Genomic DNA, 18,738 nt, shown 5'->3' with positions numbered 1-18,738 from the left:
AACAGGAGGCACAGACTGGGCTGCAGTATTTCTCCGCGTAATTAATTACGCGAGTACGCATCAAGATCTCTCTTTCACTCTCTTTGTCTGGCCTCTTATTCTGTGTTCCAGCGTTATTTCGTTGTGCAAATGTATTTATCACGATCATAAAAATATGTAGATTATTTTAACCTTAAAAAATCTTGCGTTTTTTTTTTTTTTGCCAAAAATACTATGGGATAAATTGAAATTTCGGGTTTGCTTCATTGCTCGGGCCTGCAAATCAAGATAATTGGTCGGGCTCGGGCTGTGTCGGGCTTTAATGCCCGCGGGCCTGGGTCGGGTCGGGCTGGATTTTGTTAGGTTGGATCTTACCTCTAATAGAGTGACAGTATAATGATGCATTGGCCTATTTGATTCCTGAATACCAGAGGTGGGCATTCCGTCAGGAGTGACCATTTTATTGACAAATGACGGAATGGCGGCAAAAGTGATGACGGAAGCATGGTTAACATAACATGATGGACTGACAATTACAGTTTGGCTCGGCTTTTACTTTTACTGAACTTTTTACTGTTGATTCCTGTGAGAAAACATTTGTGAGATAATTGAATACATTCCATCTCTTTATTTCTATTGTCTAGGTTACCGAAGTGGAGATAAACGCGAGTGAGGCCAACTAAGAGTCATACAACCCGCCTGCTACACAAACGTCCCCTCCCGTATACTCACCATCATGGACCTAAAAGACCGAAGGCAGCACTCCCTAACCTGCTCCAAGGACCCCGCTTACAACACCCCCTCCCTGGATGCAGATGAGTGCCGCGTGCCGACCCAGAAGTCGTACAGCTCCAGCGAGACACTCAAGGCTTTCGAGCATGAGCAGAGGCTGCACTACAGCGGCTGCGTGACCGATCTTGTTCACCACGAGGCTGATGAGTACCCGAGACAAGGTGAGTCTTGGGGAATAAAGCATTTTGCTGATTATTTGATTTTACACTGCGTGTAAAACGAGAATGACACTCAGCGGGGTGCAGAATCTCACTAAGACCAAACTATCATAGTTTTATTTTTTTGGATTGTCTTCTGCATATAATGGCATTTATTTTGTAATACCATATCCATATTACATCCTTTCCTCAGTGGACTAATTCCGATTACAAATTCCACTGATGTTCAAGTTGTATCAAGTGATGTCAATACACACGATAAAAGAAGTTCTATGAATGAGCGGGTGTTGAGACCATCGGGCCGATACCAGGACATGTTTCAAGGTATCAGTGCTTGCGTATCAGCCGCCCTCTTGTGGCCATTTTATGGTCAGCAACTACAAATGAAAAGAATAGAAAATCGCCACTAATTTCATGCGATTTCGAAGAAAAATGCTATATTGGGATATGTATAGGTTATTCATTAAAAGCATCCGTCAATGTTTTGGGGGAAATTTTATTTATCACAAGTACTTGGGGTATCCGTGACTAGACCTAGACTTAGACTTGACTTTATTGATCCCTTTGGGATGGCTCCCTCAGGGAAATTTACATATCCAGCAGCAATGAGAACAGATATTAAAATAAAAAATAGTTCAATCAATCAATAAATAAGGTTATTACACCAGAGATTGAATTAATAATAATAATAATAATAATAATAATAATACTCAAGAGATGAGTATTCCCATTGGAATCGGTCTGAAAAAAAAAAAAAAGTGGTATCTAATATCCCTGTAAGGAAACCGGAGAAAAATGTACTTAAGTGCAAATCGCAAATCCCAGACATTGCTTATTACTAGTGTTGTTCCGATACCGTTTTTTGGCCCCCATACCGATTCCGATACCCAGGTTTGCAGTATCGGCCGATTCCGATACCATACCGATACCTAAGGTTTTTTTTTTTTTTTTTCTCAACATGCAAAAGCTGTCCTGCCATTGGTTCAGAGCATTCAAGGGCCAATAGGATATCTTAGATCGGCTTGCAGTGAACATGTCACATATCAGTGACATTATTAGCGTTGGAATTAATGGTATCGGCATATTACTTGTATGTACTAACGGATACCGATGCCATTGTTTTAATGCAGTATCGGTATCGGAACAACACTACTTATTACCGAAGCACTTCAAGTCTATTACTTAAACGTTAACATATTTTTAGGGTCTCCAGTGTTCTAGAATGTAGTTGTAAGCAAATGATTTTTAAGACACAGAAAGTGTGAAATTAAACAAAACAAAAGAAAGCCCTTTAAAAGCTTGTACAGTATATGGGCAACTTCAATTCCAATTTCTTGTGAATATTGTCAGATCAAGCTGCAGCTTGAAATCACTTTTTTTTTTTTTTTTTTTTTTTTTTGGAAGATGGTGCGAGCAATGGAATCTGTTTAATTGTGATTTGGCATATGCATTTGTAACAGCAAAGGAAAGGTGACTATAAAAACAACACTGACATTTGATTCTGTGGATGCAATAGTACCGCAAGGAAAAAAAAAGAAAAAAAGATTGATTGGCATCATGGATAAAAGACTGAAAATCAGCGGTGTGTGTCGGTCAGACATACTTCACTGCTGCACCGGGCTGACATCGCACCAGGCGATGGCTGGTCAATACCGAAGTCCTCTCAGCCTATCAGCTCTGTCAAAAGCCCAGAGCCACAGATGCATCGTGGGAAGTGTGGCCACAGGAGACCAACAGTGTTGCAGCACCATAAGGACTGTGACACCACAGGAGGAGGAGAGCTCAGTAGACACAAAATGAGGGAGAGTGGGAGAGACAAAGTGAGAAAATCGGCAGCTGAATAATTTAGAATTAGACCCATAGCAGTCGGAAATCAAATGGCATTTTTATCATCTTAAGTAGTATCATCTTGCGTTGGAAACTATATATATATATATATATATATATATATATATATATTTATTTATTTATTTATTTTTCAAAAAGGATGGCGTAACATTTCTCGCACAGTTTGACAGCTTGATGCACTGTTAGCGTTTGAACTAACAACCGAGAAGGAAAAAAACTTAAAAAACATTAGTTTTGGTTAACTAAAACAACACAATACCTGTTTCTCTTCTCGAGTCATTAGCAAACAGCACCAACACCAACACAAGAGAACACAGATTTTAACCTCTTACCATGTTATATCCAGTCATCATTAATGTCACGGGCGTGATGAACAATCAAAAACTTGTGCAGGTTGGCCTGACAAGACTTTGTTGTGCTTCCTGTGTCTGTCTTCTGTTTGCATTTAGAAGACCTCTCCAATCCCGCCAGAGCAACAACAGCTGCCACTCATAATGCTACCTCTTGAGTCATGATTAATAAGCCTTTCACAACTTTGAAGCCCTTTTTTGAACAGCTGTATTGTAGAAAATTCAAATTTGTTGGCCACACGCCTGCTTGTACAGTTGTATCACTGTAAAGTCTGCATTTGATGCCTCATGGTTATTCATATGGCTTTAGGTCTGTCTGCTGACACAGTATAGCCATATTTGTTTATACCCTGAAAGAATCTACAAGTACTGCATATAGAATTTGAATTGAATACGAAATTAGTGTGCATTCACTCAAGCTGAAGTTGCTCCGTGTCCACGCAGACTCGTCCGCCCAGACAACTGATGATCAAATAGAATACAACGCAGCTGCACGCTATTAAAAATAAATGGAGGAGAGATTAGCTACAATTCATCCCCTCTTTCCCTCTTTCCCTCTTTGTCTTCTGCTGGCATTTGGTGCCTCTGCCAGCTGCTGATGCTCTAAAGCGTCCCGTAGCTACAGCAATTGAGCAGAGGAGTCACGAAAAAGTATCCTGGTGCTCGTTTCGCTCCTGCACAACCGGTGACTGCGTTTGTTATTTGATCGACAGGATATTGTACAAATGGCGTTCTTCAAGCCATGTTCCCACAGTCAGTACAGTTGGGAAGGATAGCCTTGCTTGTGATAAGGGCATATAGGCTAGGAGAAAATTGTGCAAGGAAATACCACATGAACCAGGGTCGGTGTCACCTGCATCGTGCCGACAAGTGGTGCACATTCAACTCATTCACTCCCAAAAACGTATAAATATGTTCTATTTTAAATATTGCCATGCTCCCAAAGATGTATTTATGCATTTCACCCATCTTTCTATCTGTTTCTGTTTTGCAGCAATTAGCATTAGAAGAGAGCTAAGTTTCATCAGTTTTGACAAATCTATTCAAAATTGTAAGTAATTTAGCTTTTTTTCTACATGGCTCTGGTTGATCTCCGTTGCTCTGCTGCCACCTGCTGGCCGTTTGTGTAAGAACTACCATTTTTGCAACCGTTCTTTGCAGTTGAGAGGCTGCATCAAAGCCTTCTGTATGCTCTAGCATTAACAAAAAACATAGAAATACGTCTTTGGGACACTTAAAACATTAAAAAACGTATTTATACGTTATTGGGAGTAAATGAGTTAATTTAACGAACAGCCGTTAAGGCATAATTGGCTGAGCGACAATTAACTTTGTTCTCTGTCATACATGTCAGCTGATGTCAATTACACATTTCAAGGAAAACACAATTAATTATTGAGAAACAAAATTTTAATGCTAATACCATTAACTTAGAAGCCCACACATATGCAAATATTGGGTAAGAAAAAGACAATTGACGAAACGCACACTAGTGTGTGCTTTTCTTCGAGTAAAAATAAATTATCACCAAACTATGCTGATTGTATGATTGAGTTAATCTATGTTTACTGTGTAATGACCCTTTTTGACTCTGCTTTGGCAGCCTTTGATAAATGAGGCAGATTGTAAATGTCACTGTTATCAAGTGCTTTCCCCCCCCACGGCTGACTCACTTGTCTCCAAAGCTATAATTAAAGTTGTTCCCCTGCCACTGAATTTGTGTGTATGTGTATGTGTTTGGATATATGTCACATTTCTTATGCATAAGTCACTTTTGATACTCGTTATGCCCTTGCCTCAGTCACACAAATTATACCTATGCCAATGATTTGCTGCCCGGCTGATGTTGCCGTGTGTCACATTTCACTGCGATTGTGCTGCTGCTGCTGGATGCTATCGATTCGAGGAGAAATACTCCACGTTACGTTCAGGATTTGTTTTACCTGAGATCAGTCTAGCCCATAATTATGTTTGCTTTACCAATCTGAATCATGGATTTATCATGAGGAGAGTGCTATTATCACTGATAAATACAGTTATTATCTTTATTTGTTTTTTTGTTTTTTTTTTTTTTTTTCCAGGGGAGTGAAAAACAAACTCGATTCGATATGGAACACACAACCACATTTATTAACGATGTGTGCTTTCAGAGCCATCACTATATGATGTGTGTATCATTGAATATATGTCTCGTGTTGCTTTTAATGATTGATGGCAAGATCATAAACATGTTATTGATGCATTCCATTTTGTCTTTTACATCGAAAGCAACAATTTATAGATTATTTAGCAAAAATAACCCCTTCATTGAGAAGTCGTCGTTCTTAAAAATCTATGTTAATGATCCGATTGTTGGTTTAAAGTGACAACAAAAAGTGGCCCAGCTATTTTCATTGGTAATTTAATATAAAATGTTGACATTATATAGAAGGGAATACAATGGTCCATTCATCTATTTTCAGTCATGCTCATTGGGTCTTAGGATGCTGGAGGCGATCCCAGCTGACTTTGGGGGGTGAACTGTCATAATATCAATAAAAAATACCAATATCAATATGTTCATTTTAAATACCCAGTGCAACTAAAGGTACATTTGCTTGGACCAATACATTAATAACAACAACAACAACAAAAAACATTCTTAAGATTGGAATTCAAGAGCCGATGGAGACATTTTGCAAAGTTTTTCTTAACTCATTCACTCGTCGCCATTTTCACATTTCGCAATCCCGTTCGCTCCCGTCTGTTTTACTGGATTTTGACTGATTTTGCAAGGCCCACAGAATATTGTGTTCTATTGCTATAAAAGCATGGAACCTATCAAAAGAAAGATTAAAGTCTCTTCTTCATCAGGAGAAAAAAAAGTATGTTTCTATCTGTTTCCACTTTGCAGCAATTAGCATTAGAAGAGAGCTAAGTTTCATCAGTTTTGACAAATCTATTTAAAATTGTAAGTAATTGAGCTTTTTTTCTACATGGCCCTGGTTGATCTCCTTTGCTCTGCTGCCACCTGCTGGCCGTTTCTGTAATAGCTACCATTTCTGCAACCGTTCTTTGCAGTTGAGAGGCTGCATCAAAGCCTTCTGTATGCTCTAGCATAAAATAAATAAATAAATAAAAAATAAATAAATAAATAAATAAAACATATAAATACGTCTTTGGGACACTTACAACATAAAAAAACATATTTACACGTTATTGGGAGCAAATGAGTTAATAACCAAAATCGCTTCACAAACCGTGCTTTTAGGCATTCATGTTTTCTTTTGTGGCAGTAAATCAGTCACTTTATACACTTTTATTGGCACCAGACAAGCAATCGAGGATCCTGTGCAACGTGTTAGCCGTTTCCACTAGTATTGCCCTCTTCTGTACGGCGATGTCGGTTGTTGTTCCTGGTATCTACTGGAGCCATCCACCAAGAATGGGGGTTTAGTGCCCCTATTGCCTCAATCACTGCTGACCCCACTGATCCTTCCACCCTCCACATTTCCTCTAGTTATTCCTTCAGTCCTTGGTATTTCACCATCTTTTCGTGTTCCTTTTTCCAGATGTCTTCTGGTGCATATCCACCGTCACTCTGTCAGGCAGGGTGGCTAAATATTTTATACATTATTCAGTTTAAAAAAAAAATGGAATTGAAAGAGAAAATAGTTAGTCTGTCCTGATGAGGGATTAGAGGTGTTTCACTGCTCAACATTATATTCTTCAGTAACAAGCCCTCCTACAGAATCCGATTATATCGTCGTGTCCTGTCATGTCTTGTACCAACCAGACTGCTGTCCTCCGGGCAGGGGCAGAGCGAACCAAGGGCTGGTGACACTTCTAGCTCCTATATTAGGCACCTCGTTAGTAGGTGCAAGAGCCCCTGTGGGTTCTATGGCCACCAAATGATCAGGTGTCACTTGGGAGGTGTGGGAAGCATGTGACCATGACACACCGTTAGGGCAATGTTGCTAAGCTGTACAGCCTGAGCCATGAAATATAAGAGAGACAATTTTGATTCTTTGTAAATAGAGTATTTATTGGTCCTTTTGAACAAACTTTTTTTTTTTTTAAATAAACTTCCACATATGGCTTTTGATTTGTGTCATATTTGATACATCCGGTCACAATGCCTTAAATTCGTACATTTATAACTTTCAAAAATGTAATAATAAACAGACATGTCAAACATATTAGTATTTTCACAAATCAGGAAGCTCATTTTCCACTATTAACTCATTTGCACCCAATAACGTATAAATGTTTTTTTTTATGTTCTAAGTGTCCCAAAGACATATTTATACGTTTTTTTTTGTTTTTTGTTTTTTTTTTATGCTAGAGCATACAAAAGGCTTTGATGCAGCCTCTCAACTGGAAAGAACGGTTGCAGAAATGGTAGTTATTACACAAACGGCCAGCAGGTGGCAGCAGAGCAAAGGAAATCAACCAGGGCCATCTAGAAAAAAAAGCTCAATTACTTCGAATTTTAAATAGATTTGTGAAAACTGATGAAACTTAGCTCTCTTCTAATGCTAATTGCTGCAAAACGGAAACAGATAGAAACATACTTTTTTTTCCTGATGAAAGAAGAGACTTTAATCTTTCTTTTGATAGGTTCCATGTTTTTCTAGCAATCGAACACAATATTCTGTGGGCCTTGCAAAATCAGTCAAAATCGAGTAAAACAGCCGGGAGCGAACGGGATTGCGAAATGTGAAAATGGCGACGAGTGAATGAGTTAATAAAGTATAGGTGTCTCTCCTTTCTCAATTGGGGTGAACTTCAAGGTTGCTGTAAAAGCCATCAGCTGGGTGATACTGCCCTCTAATGGATTATCCATGCAAAGCATGTGTCAGATCTTATACGTCAGGGTTTTAATGGGGAAAATATTATTACACTCGTGAAATAGAGGGCTCAAAATGTCTTTGTATTTAATATGATGTGTTCGGCTTTATAATGTTAACAAGATCCACTGCTATGCTATCTCTAAAGGATTTATTGCAACAGAATGAATATTTACCAAAAAATGTCTCAAGGTATTTGTTTACACGTCTGTGAAAATGCATGTTTACAATTCAAATGTCAAACGAGACATAGTCAGCTGCAGCAAACTTAGAAATAGCAGTCAGAAAATAATCCACAATCATAAGACTGTCCGATCTCGACAGTATTTCAGATAAGACCGTTTAAGTCTCTATTTAGGACATACTGCATTTTTGTCATTGTTACCAGAAGAAGCTGTGAATCTGTATAACGTGTTGTAAATTAAGAGCATGTCAGGGAGTCACAATGCCCCCTGTAAATCATATCATTGTATTATGAGGTAACTAAACGGCCTAATTAAGTTGATATAGAGTATATTCCCTAGCCCTACTGTCAGATAATGACATTCATATTGATGAGTCTGCTGAGCCGTGATAAAGACCATCCGACATATTCATTCCAAACTATCTGCACATGACAGCTTCATAGTAGGTTGGGGCCAACACAATGTTAAAAGTAATTGCAAATGAGTTATGGGTATGGTAAAACAATTGTTTAAATCTGCATTTGCTGATTTGGTCCAATTAGCGGCAGCGCAGCAAGCTATTACCTGCACATCATTACAATGTAGTCAGCAAACAGACAGTTGCTTTATCTAGGGAGCACAAACAACATTAGCACCCATTTGATGTTGTTTATTTCTGGTCACATGACAAGTTCAGTGATCATTGCGATAGGTTTATTTTTGATCATCTCAAGCTCTGAAGGGGAAACACTTCTAACTACCTGTCAAGCTGTTAAATGCTGCAGTCTCCTACTGTGAACTACAATTACAGCTAAGTCGCCATGCAACTTTTATGTAAGTTGAGAACAATTTAAAAACGTGTTCAAAAAAATGGCCCTTAATTGAAAACATGGATGATACAGATGTTTGGCTATTCTAACATTTGAAGATACATTGAAGTGATTACAAAATAAACATGCATTTTCGCGTTAGCTTTCCCTCTTAACTCATTCACTCGCCGCCATTTTCACATTTCGCAATCCCGTTCGCTCCCGGCTGTTTTACTGGATTTTGACTGATTTTGCAAGGCCCACAGAATATTGTGTTCTATTGCTATAAAAGCATGGAACCTATCAAAAGAAAGATTAAAGTCTCTTCTTTCATCAGGAAAAAAAAAAGTATGTTTCTAGAGAGCTAAGTTTCATCAGTTTTCACAAATCTATTTAAAATTCTAAGTAATTTAGCTTTTTTTCTAGATGGCCCTGGTTGATCTGCTTTGCTCTGCTGCCACCTGCTGGCCGTTTGTGTAATAACTACCATTTCTGCAACCGTTCTTTGCAGTTGGGAGGCTGCATCAAAGCCTCTAGCATTAAAAACAAAACAAAACAAAAAAACGTATAAATACGTCTTTGGGACACATTGTTGGTGTTTCTTGTTCTCACTGATATGTTCAAAGCAGCTTGGTTTTCACAGTTTCCATTGATACACGTTGTGTTCAGCAAGTGTGTCAAATTGAGGCAAATGAAGCCATTTAGAATGGAGCCATTAAAACTCGGCACCATTATCTTTGTATGTTATATAATAGAATATTTTTGTATACAGTTCTTGCACTGAATCTTATGATCTTATTACAAAGTAGAATGTACCCTAAGATTTGGTTCAATCACATTCCCATCCATGATGTTGTACGTCACCTCATAACCAGTAAAGTATGAAGATACCGGTAATCATATTACGTTGTGCGAGGATGTTGATGAACAAGTTCCGCACATATGCCATTCTTTCTCACGGATAACAATGACCTTGAGCCCTCGGGGTGAAATATGTATTCCAGTCAAAGCAAAAATGATTCTCTTACTCCCCTTCCTCGGTGATTGGGTGCTTTCATGAGATACCTGTCGCCCATCACAAAGTTTGTCCCCGTCGTTCTCTGGCTGTCTCTTCTGTCTCCGCTGCTCGCCATAAGCAGGCATTTCACTGCCTCATTTTATGATCTCTGTCTTTCATGGACTCATCTCATATTTTTTTGTCTGCCTTGATCCTATAGTCTGAACCAAGCCAGCTCATTTTTGCATAGGACACAAAGTGAATTCAACGGCCACATTTATTTAAAAAAAAAAAATAATTCTCAATATCTCAAACTCATCCAATTGTCTCTAGAGCCCCCTTTTGCATGTTTACATATTCATTTTCTTTTTCTTTTTTTTTCTAATTCTATTACAACGAGAACAAAGAGGGTGCACTTTGCGAGCAGCAATTTACATAAACATTTGCTCGAGACAGACCAACCGTCTGATAGAGGCTGAATAGCGATCATAAGATTGGCGCGTACGCGCGTGCACGCGTGAGTGCTATCTGCAAGCCTGAATGAGCCGAGAGCCGCGAGTGACTGGATCCATCAAGGGAGCAAACGAACAATTTCAACATGCGAGCGAAGGGTCAGCGGCGTCAGAAGCGGAGCGCGTTACGTGGCGTCTGTCCTGTTTTGGATCAAAGAAAACCTAAAGAATTACATTTAGTAAATATCGCCAACCCCCCCACAATATCGTGAAAATTATTGTATCGTGACCTTCATATCGTGATAATATCGTATCGTGATGTTTGGGTATCGTTACAGATTCCCTAGTGATTATAAATGTAGGCGATCGAGGTGGGAACATTGATTGGAGAGACACATTGAGGGGGAAAAACAGAATTTCATAACTCTTTTACTGCCAAATGTTATAAAAAAAAACAAAAAAACTTTGATATGACAAAGGCTTTGATTGTTCATAAAAATAGATACATTGCTTCCATCTGCTGGCCATAGTTAGTGTTTTTGATTCCACAACCCATTGACCAAGCAGCGCTGCACTTAGACGTTGCACTGAGGAAAAAAATAAAATAAAATAAAATAAAAACGTAGTTGACGTCATTTAACGTTTATGGCGGCATACGTTGTGATTTTCGTAATCGCTATTAAACGTTTTTGGCGGTCAAAGAGTTAAATGTCACATTTTTTATTTTTCAAGGAATTAAGGCTGGTGTGTGCCTGGAAGCCACAGAGGGCCCCTATAAAGTAATGCATCTCATCATTTGGGGTTCATGCTTCACATATTATATCTCAGAAAAATAAGTTACACATGGGGACGGATGCATTAGTTTGATACTCTGCCGTAGTTTGCAGTCATCCATTACACTAAATGTACTTCCCCTGATAAAAGTCATTATGGAAGTGTGTGGTCGCAAACGCGTGTAATTTGTTGTGTCTGCGCGCGTGCGTACACGTGTAATTGTTTGCGAGCAGGCACTTTTGTGGGATGGTACTGCCTGTCATTAAAAAATAATTTGTGCTTGTTAGCAGTTTGACAGGCAAAGTCTGTCTGCAGTAACTTTACGCTCACGCCACACGGTTTAATTCTTCAATCAATGTTGGTCCTTAATAATTGCAATTATCTTGGTTTTTTTTTTTTGGGTTTTTTTTCTCGAACTAGTATTATACACAGTGTGGGCCAACCCCCAACAATGCATTTTGAGCTTTGGTGGTTTACAGCACATTTTTATTTTTTTTATTTTTATTTTTTTATTTCCCTTGATTGCACACTTACAGAACTGATTTGCTTCTTGCTAGAGGACAAAATCAGAAAGTAAATGGCACTGGTCTTAAAAGGTGCCTCAACAACCATGCCAAGAATAGCTGAAATTATGTTTTTTTTTTTTTTAATGGTAGTTACTTTTTTCTGGGGTGAAAATGCCTGTATTTGAAGTGATTACTGTCCATTTTCTTGCAGCCAATTGGCCCAATTTGCCGTCTGTTTACATTGATGAAGAAACTGAACTTTTCTTTACAATGGTCTTGCAAATGGCACGGAATAATAGAGCACTTAAGTGAGGAGGTGGAGACGAAAATTACTTCAGGACAGAGGAGTGAAGTGACAATAAATTAACAGACACACAATCGGTGGCGCAAGGAGGTTTGCAATCGCCCGTGCGAAATCATTCCGCAAGTGGAAACATTCTTGCAGTTCCTATAACTGTAAATGCACTTTGAACTCGGCTCCTGAATGGACCCCAGCAAGTCATTCCTTCGTATAGACTGCACACCTCTCTGGACTGAATTCGAATAGATTCATGAGGGGAGCCTCGTCAATTGGCTGGGAGTCAGCTGCGTTCACTCCCACAACGGCACAAAACGGGGCAAACCCCCAAATAAAAACTAAAAGAAGAAAAACTTCACCCAATTAGACGACGCTTTTCACTAGTTAACGAAAATCAGCAACAGAATGTGATTGTGAAAATGATTTCATGGGAACTATTATGGAAAGACATTTTTTTTTTTTTTTAAATGTGTTCAGAAATATTACAGATGTCAATGCTTGGATCTTGCTTTTTTTTTTTTATTCAAACATACAATTCAGATTGGGGTAAAGAAGAGACTGTACTTTCTGCAGCAATCCATAAAATGCAGCCTCTTTGGATCTTTTTCATTGTTTGGAGTAATATTTATCGTGCATATTCGATAGACATTCACTGAGCTGACTGACTATGAGCTATTTATTCATGGTGATGCCATTTGCAGGTTAATTGATAAATAATGTCATTCAAATGCCAAAAGTGAACAAAGAGCTCATACTAAAAAAAAGCACAATATTGTGCCTTTGTACACAGTGGTCGGAAAAGTGACTAAATATAATGAAAATAAATATCACTCTAAACAGCGAAAATTAGGGCCGGTTTAAACAAAATTGAATAATCGATATCAAATTGATTTTTCTTTTCAAGCCTGATAGATTCCTAAAACCATGAATTGATTATTTTATATATCTCGTTTCCCACATTTTTTAAATGTTTTTTTTTGTACCTTACGATTTTCTTGAAATTCACTGCTCACATGAATTTAAAAGTTTTTTCTTGCAGTTATGAAAGACCTGACTTATTTATATTTACAATTATTGAATTAGATTATGAGAATATTTTCATCTCATCCTTGCTGATGTCAACACGTGTTAACTTTCATTCATGAATGTAATCATTTGACCAGTTAATGCCATTTGACATTTAAGAAGAATTGATGTGCCATAATTAATCAATATCGGATTGAATTGAAGTGAATTGGATCAGAAAAAAAAATAAAAAAAATCAGGCCGTACTTTGCCCAGATATGGCATATGGTTTACCTTAATTTGTGGATGTTCTGTTCGATTGTTCTGTTTGATTGACACTGCACAGTATGTATTTAATAATGGTTTTCACATTGATTTATGTCGATGTGTTTGTCATATTTTGACTCCCTGACTTCACTGCATCGGCGTACTTTACAAGGGTCTTTCTTTTGGTTCTTTGTTTGTTCAGGTGTACCTGATACTGTGGCCCACGAGTGCAGAACAATATAACAACACCCTATATACCATTGTAATATGGTGTGAATGAGAAAGACATTGATCTGATTAAAATGTGGCACAACATTGCCCCTCCACATTTGTCATCATATCAAGTAACAAACATGTTATTGGGTTTCTGGTTATGAGCTAAGTGAGATAGATTTTCATGTCTGCCGCAGACTCTGGCACCAATCCATCTTTCTTTGACTTCATGTAGATTGCTGTAGCACGGGACTTAGGCCCACCGCTCGTGGGATTACAAAGTGATTGGATGTTTCATGTGTAATCACTGCTCGCTGGGATGTTAATTGTGTGGATTGACAGCCCGTGTGATGTCGCGGTAGATGAGTGCGGCGAAATGCACAACGTAAAATGTTTTCTTGGCTGTTTTGCTACTGTCATTGCAGCTGGGTTTTTGAAAAATATATATTTTTTTTTTTCGTAGAATAGTTATTGGAGGGAGAATGTTAGATTCCTTATGCTGGCTTTTTCGTCTGCTTTACTCTCTCAGGCCTGCTGGAGTTTTCTCCCGTCTTTCGATACTTCATCTCAGGTAGGGTGACAACAACAACAACGAGTAGGATATAGCTTGTACTTAGAAAATAGAATTGTAGTGAAAGTGTTTTGCGTTTTTTAGTTAATAAATAGTTGTTTTGTTTGTTTGTTTTTTTTAAGTGGGAGGAAGTCATCCGAAGAAGAAGGCAACTGGTAATTTTCACTCATGGATTGCTTTGTTTGCTCCAGTGCAGCTGGTTGGAAGCTCGGCAAGCTCTCGCTAATGTAGACGTAGAGCAGGGGTGTCCAAACTTTTTCATTTGAGGGCCACATGCAGAAAATCAGAAGGACGCAAGGGCCACATAATGTTATGAAGAGAAATTGTGTTTAGTCATAAAAATTGTACAAATAATTTATTTGAAAAATGCTACAGTACATAAACCAATTTATTTGTAATATGGCAGTTAGGGTTATTATAGTTTTGGATTTTTTTTTATTTTAGTTTTTATTTCATTTTGAGTTTTTTTTTTTAAATTTAAATTTTTTAATTTAATTTTAAATTAGTTTTCAGGGTGGTTCTGTTAGTTTTTATTAGTTTTAGTTCTAAATGCTTAGTTTTAGTTTAGTTTTAGTATTAGTTTTAGTTTTTTTTTACGTGTATTACTTGTGCGCAATATATAAAAAACACCATGGGAGCCATTCATCTGAAGATGATTTTCTATTGGCTGCTGCTCGATGACGTCACTTCTGTGTGACATACTTTCAAACGTCATTATTCCGTTTGATATCAAAATAAAAATCTCAAAATCACATTTGAAATCATCCCCAAAGACTCATGCATTAAATTTATTACCAAAGACTAAAACGGAGGACATGTTTGCTCTAATTATAGTTAGTTTTAGTTAGTTTTGTAAACATAAAATGCAGTTTGTTAGTTTTCGTTTTTTAAAAAGCATTTTCATTTTTGTTTTATTTCGTTAACAAAATAGTTTTTTTTAATTTTAGTTTGATTTATTTTGTTTGTTTTCGTTAGCTAAAATAACGTTTAATGGTACCTGTGTTTTTCGACACCTTCCCTTCTTACTTTGACCATCTCCAAAAATGTTCATTTTTATTAATTTATTTTAACTGAGTTAAATGCCATTTTTAGCATATGTCACGGGCCACTGAAAAATGGACGGCGGGCCGCAAATGGCCCCTTGGGCCGTAGTTTGGACACCACTCATGTAGAGTAATTTTATTTACTGTCTGTCTATAGAAATGAGTTCATTTTACCACTCCAAGTTTCCTGAGAGGCCCTCAGTTTCCATGTGTCTTCTCACTTCTTCAGCCCCCCCCACCAGCTTTTCAAGAGCAGACGAGGAGACCAAGCAGTTGAATTTCATCACTTTAATTCTTCTCCTTCTGATTGCTCCTGATGAGTCACAGTTGACCGAGTCACGCAGCTGTGTGTGATTCTCAGCGCGCCCATTCATATAGTGTGCCGCCGCCATGACAGCTCCTTGTCGCTAGCCTCGTCCCCACTTCTTTCGCCTTCCTCACAAGCCGCTAATGAAGTGAAACGCACTGTTTTTGCCACTCTACCCCAACAGCTGATCGTGAGAGATTGCATCCACAATACTCTTTTAATTACTAGAAAGGATAAATTGGTTCAGCATGCCTTTTCCCTTAATTGCTTTTTCTTCAGCTCGGATTTAATTGGGCTGCGGTACTTTGCTATTGATCTCCTTTGATGTGCTTTAATTTGGATAATTTTATATATTTATTTTAGGTGAGACAAGTCAGTTCGTCTGGAGCGGGAGGCTGAGGGCGGGGACAGTATTAGGCAACACGTCCGCGACGACTGCTGCAAACTGGGGATGCGCCGATCGATCGGCCGGCCGATTTATCGGCCCCGATTTCCTTAATCTTACAAGATCGGCCGATCCCTTAAAAATAAACCGATCTTTTCCACCAATCTCATCTCCCTCTTCAGAGGTCTGAAAAAGTCAGCCACTGTCCTCTTCTGCTGAGATGACTAATAGGATTTTCGTTTTCCTTTGAGAGAACTACTTTATGTGCAGTTAAAACAACCCATTTGTATTATTTCGCCGATATTGTTCATTGTTTTCCATTAACTCATTCACTCCCAGCCGTTTTCATTGAAGCAACCCCCTTTACTGGATTTTTGACTGCTTTTGCAAGGCCCACAGAATATACAGGATACAAAAGAAAGATTAGCATCTCTTCTTTCATCGGGGAAAAAAAACTATATTTCCATCTGTTTCAGTTTTGTAGCAATTAGCATTACAATATAGCTAAGTTTCATCACAAGGTTGTTTAAAAAAGTGGGGAAATTAGTTTTTTTTGCAACATGGTTGATCTCTTATACTCTGCTGCCAGCTGCTGGACGTTTTTGTAATAACTACCATTGCTTCAATCGTTTTCTTCAGAGGCTGCATCAAAGCCTTCTGTATGCTCTAGCATAAAAAACACACAAAAAAATGTATAAATACGTCTTTGGGAGCAAATGAGTTGTAACACTGAAGGTATATGCTGCTTGTAATGAAAAAAAATCGGCATCGGCAAAAATCGGGATCGGCAGGTCAAACTTTTTAAAAGATCAGGGATCGGTGATCGGCTGTCCTCCTTGCCTGTAAGTGGCGCTATAGCTTGCAGCAGTTTTTCACCAAAACTTCACCGGTTTGGAAATACTTCAAAATTGTGAATATTAAACTAAAAGAGCATTTTTGTGTTTTATTTTGAGCGTTAAGACTATTGAAGAGTGACTGTGCTGTTTTTTTTATTTTTTTTTCCGTCAAAATTAAAGGAAATATATTTGTTTAAAAATATCTTTTAGTGATTTTTTTTATTTGTCAAAATGTACTACTTGGTATCGGCAGTTGGTATCGGTATCGGTGAGTACTGAGGGTCTGAGTATCGGTATCGGTCTGAAAAAAAAAGTGGTATCGAACATCCCTAATTGTGATCGATTTTATTCAGTTAGCCTTCGGATCCGGAAATTTCTGGGTGAGGTCTTCTGACCAAAACTCTTTGATCAACATCTTTTGAATGCAAATGAGGAGACATAAAGTGAGGGACCAACACTTTGTAAGATGCCTGCAGGCCACCGCATACAGTTTTCCTTCCAGCAGCTCTTTTGTAGCTTGCGACTGATTCACGCTGTGTCATCGCTCCTCTCCCGAGTGCGTCAACAATAGCAATTCTCAGTCACCTCCTCCATAGTTTTATAATTAGTTTGCCTCTCTGCGTGCGATTGTAGATTTGTATGCTGGCCGGCGTGTTTGTTTGTGTAAGCGCTTGTGCAAATGGCTCCATTTACCACTTTGACTGCCGTCATTCCTTCAGTCCACCTGTGTAACTGCCGTGTCTCACTCGTAGGGGGGAACTTTACCCTGGCTGAACTGGGAGTGTGCGAGCAAACGCCTGCTCCCCACCCCGCCGCCGTCCCCTACTGTCCCGAGCTGGGCCTCCTCCAAAGGGGTTACTCCCTCAGCGCCGGCTCCGACGCCGACTCGGACCCAGATGGCCCCCTGTCGCCGGACAGAGCCATCCAGCTTTGGGCCGGCGGGGGAAGGGCGAAGTCCCGTCGCAGCTCCGGAGTGTCCAGTCACGAGAACTCCGCTTTGACCCTCACCGACTCGGAGAATGACAACAAGTCTGACGACGAATCCGGTAGGACCCGTAGATGGATTCTCAAGATGGCGTACAGGCGCCATCATATGCGAGCGAACCTGATCAGAGAACACTGAAAGGAATTATGTCAAATGCTTTAAATAGACATCCCAGTAGACCGAGACTAACAGAACAAAGCAAGCATCAGTATGTAATATATAAATACTTTATTAGGTTCAATTAAAAACAATCCAGTATGATTTAGCAAAAGAAGTGCATCAACAATTCTACATTCTACATTTCAGCAAACACTGTCAAAGAAGGAAGTACTGATTTTAACATGTTATTGTTAGTTTGCATGAAATAGAACTGCACTGCATCACATTTTTAAGTGCAGTACTTTGCAAACTTGTTGGGCTCCTATTAGATTTGTTGTTTTAGTATTTCTATATTAACCATATACAGTACTGTATAACTCGATTATCATTTGTGGAGTGCATACCTCACCCAAGGCTAAACTATTAACAAAAGCAAAATACATTGGAATATGGTATAGACTAGTTGGACCATTTCACTAATACCATGACTGGAAAAGAATAAATGCTAGGGATGTTCGATACCACTTTTTTTCAGACCGATACCAGTACAAGTACGCAACTGAAGTAGTCACCAATACCAATACAATAATTACTTTTGGGACAAAGTTTCCACAAAAACAATGACATGTTAAAGAAAGCTCTGCATATCCCAATATTGCTTTCTTCCTTAACTCATTTGATCCCAATAACGTGTAAATACTTTTTTTTTTAAATGTTGTAAGTGTCCCAAAGACGTATTTATACGTTTTTTTTGTTTTTTTTTTTTTTTGGGGGGGGGTTGTTTGTTTTTTTATGCTAGAGCATACAGAAGGCTTTGATGCAGCCTCTCAACTGCAAAGAACGGTTGCAGAAATGGTAGTTATTACACAAACGGCCAGCAGGTGGCATCAGAGCTCAATTACTTACAATTTTAAATAGATTTGTGAAAACTGATGAAACTTAGCTCTCTTCTAATGCTAACTGCTGCAAAATGGAAACAGATAGAAACATACTTTTTTTTTGGATATGATATTAAAAGTGCAATGGATTTGATGCTCGAGTCTATTTCTGTTGCGTTACCCTTCATCCTCA

The 18,738-nt window shown here is 38.6% G+C and overlaps 1 protein-coding gene across 16 annotated transcripts in view; it reads left to right on the top strand.

Annotated features, from left to right (window-relative positions):
- Positions 1–18,738, top strand: part of LOC144026350 (teneurin-2-like) — a 269,697-nt gene that overhangs the window by 60,456 nt on the left and 190,503 nt on the right. For 7 of the 16 annotated variants that reach the window (XM_077532988.1, XM_077532982.1, XM_077532987.1 and 4 more), the window contains exons 2-5: positions 624–932; positions 13,971–14,012; positions 14,135–14,167; positions 17,336–17,629. In XM_077532988.1, coding sequence (XP_077389114.1) covers positions 716–932; positions 13,971–14,012; positions 14,135–14,167; positions 17,336–17,629 — 586 coding nt within the window. In that variant the 5' untranslated portion in view covers positions 624–715. The remainder of the gene's footprint in view (positions 1–623; positions 933–13,970; positions 14,013–14,134; positions 14,168–17,335; positions 17,630–18,738) is intronic. The other 9 variants (XM_077532986.1, XM_077532985.1, XM_077532984.1 and 6 more) reach the window with 4 other exon arrangements.

This window comes from Festucalex cinctus, chromosome 9 (genome assembly GCF_051991245.1).
Source record: "Festucalex cinctus isolate MCC-2025b chromosome 9, RoL_Fcin_1.0, whole genome shotgun sequence".
Lineage (NCBI taxonomy): Eukaryota > Metazoa > Chordata > Actinopteri > Syngnathiformes > Syngnathidae > Festucalex > Festucalex cinctus.
The sequence above is the reverse complement of the archived record's forward strand: the minus strand, read 5'-3'. Positions and strand labels throughout refer to the sequence as shown.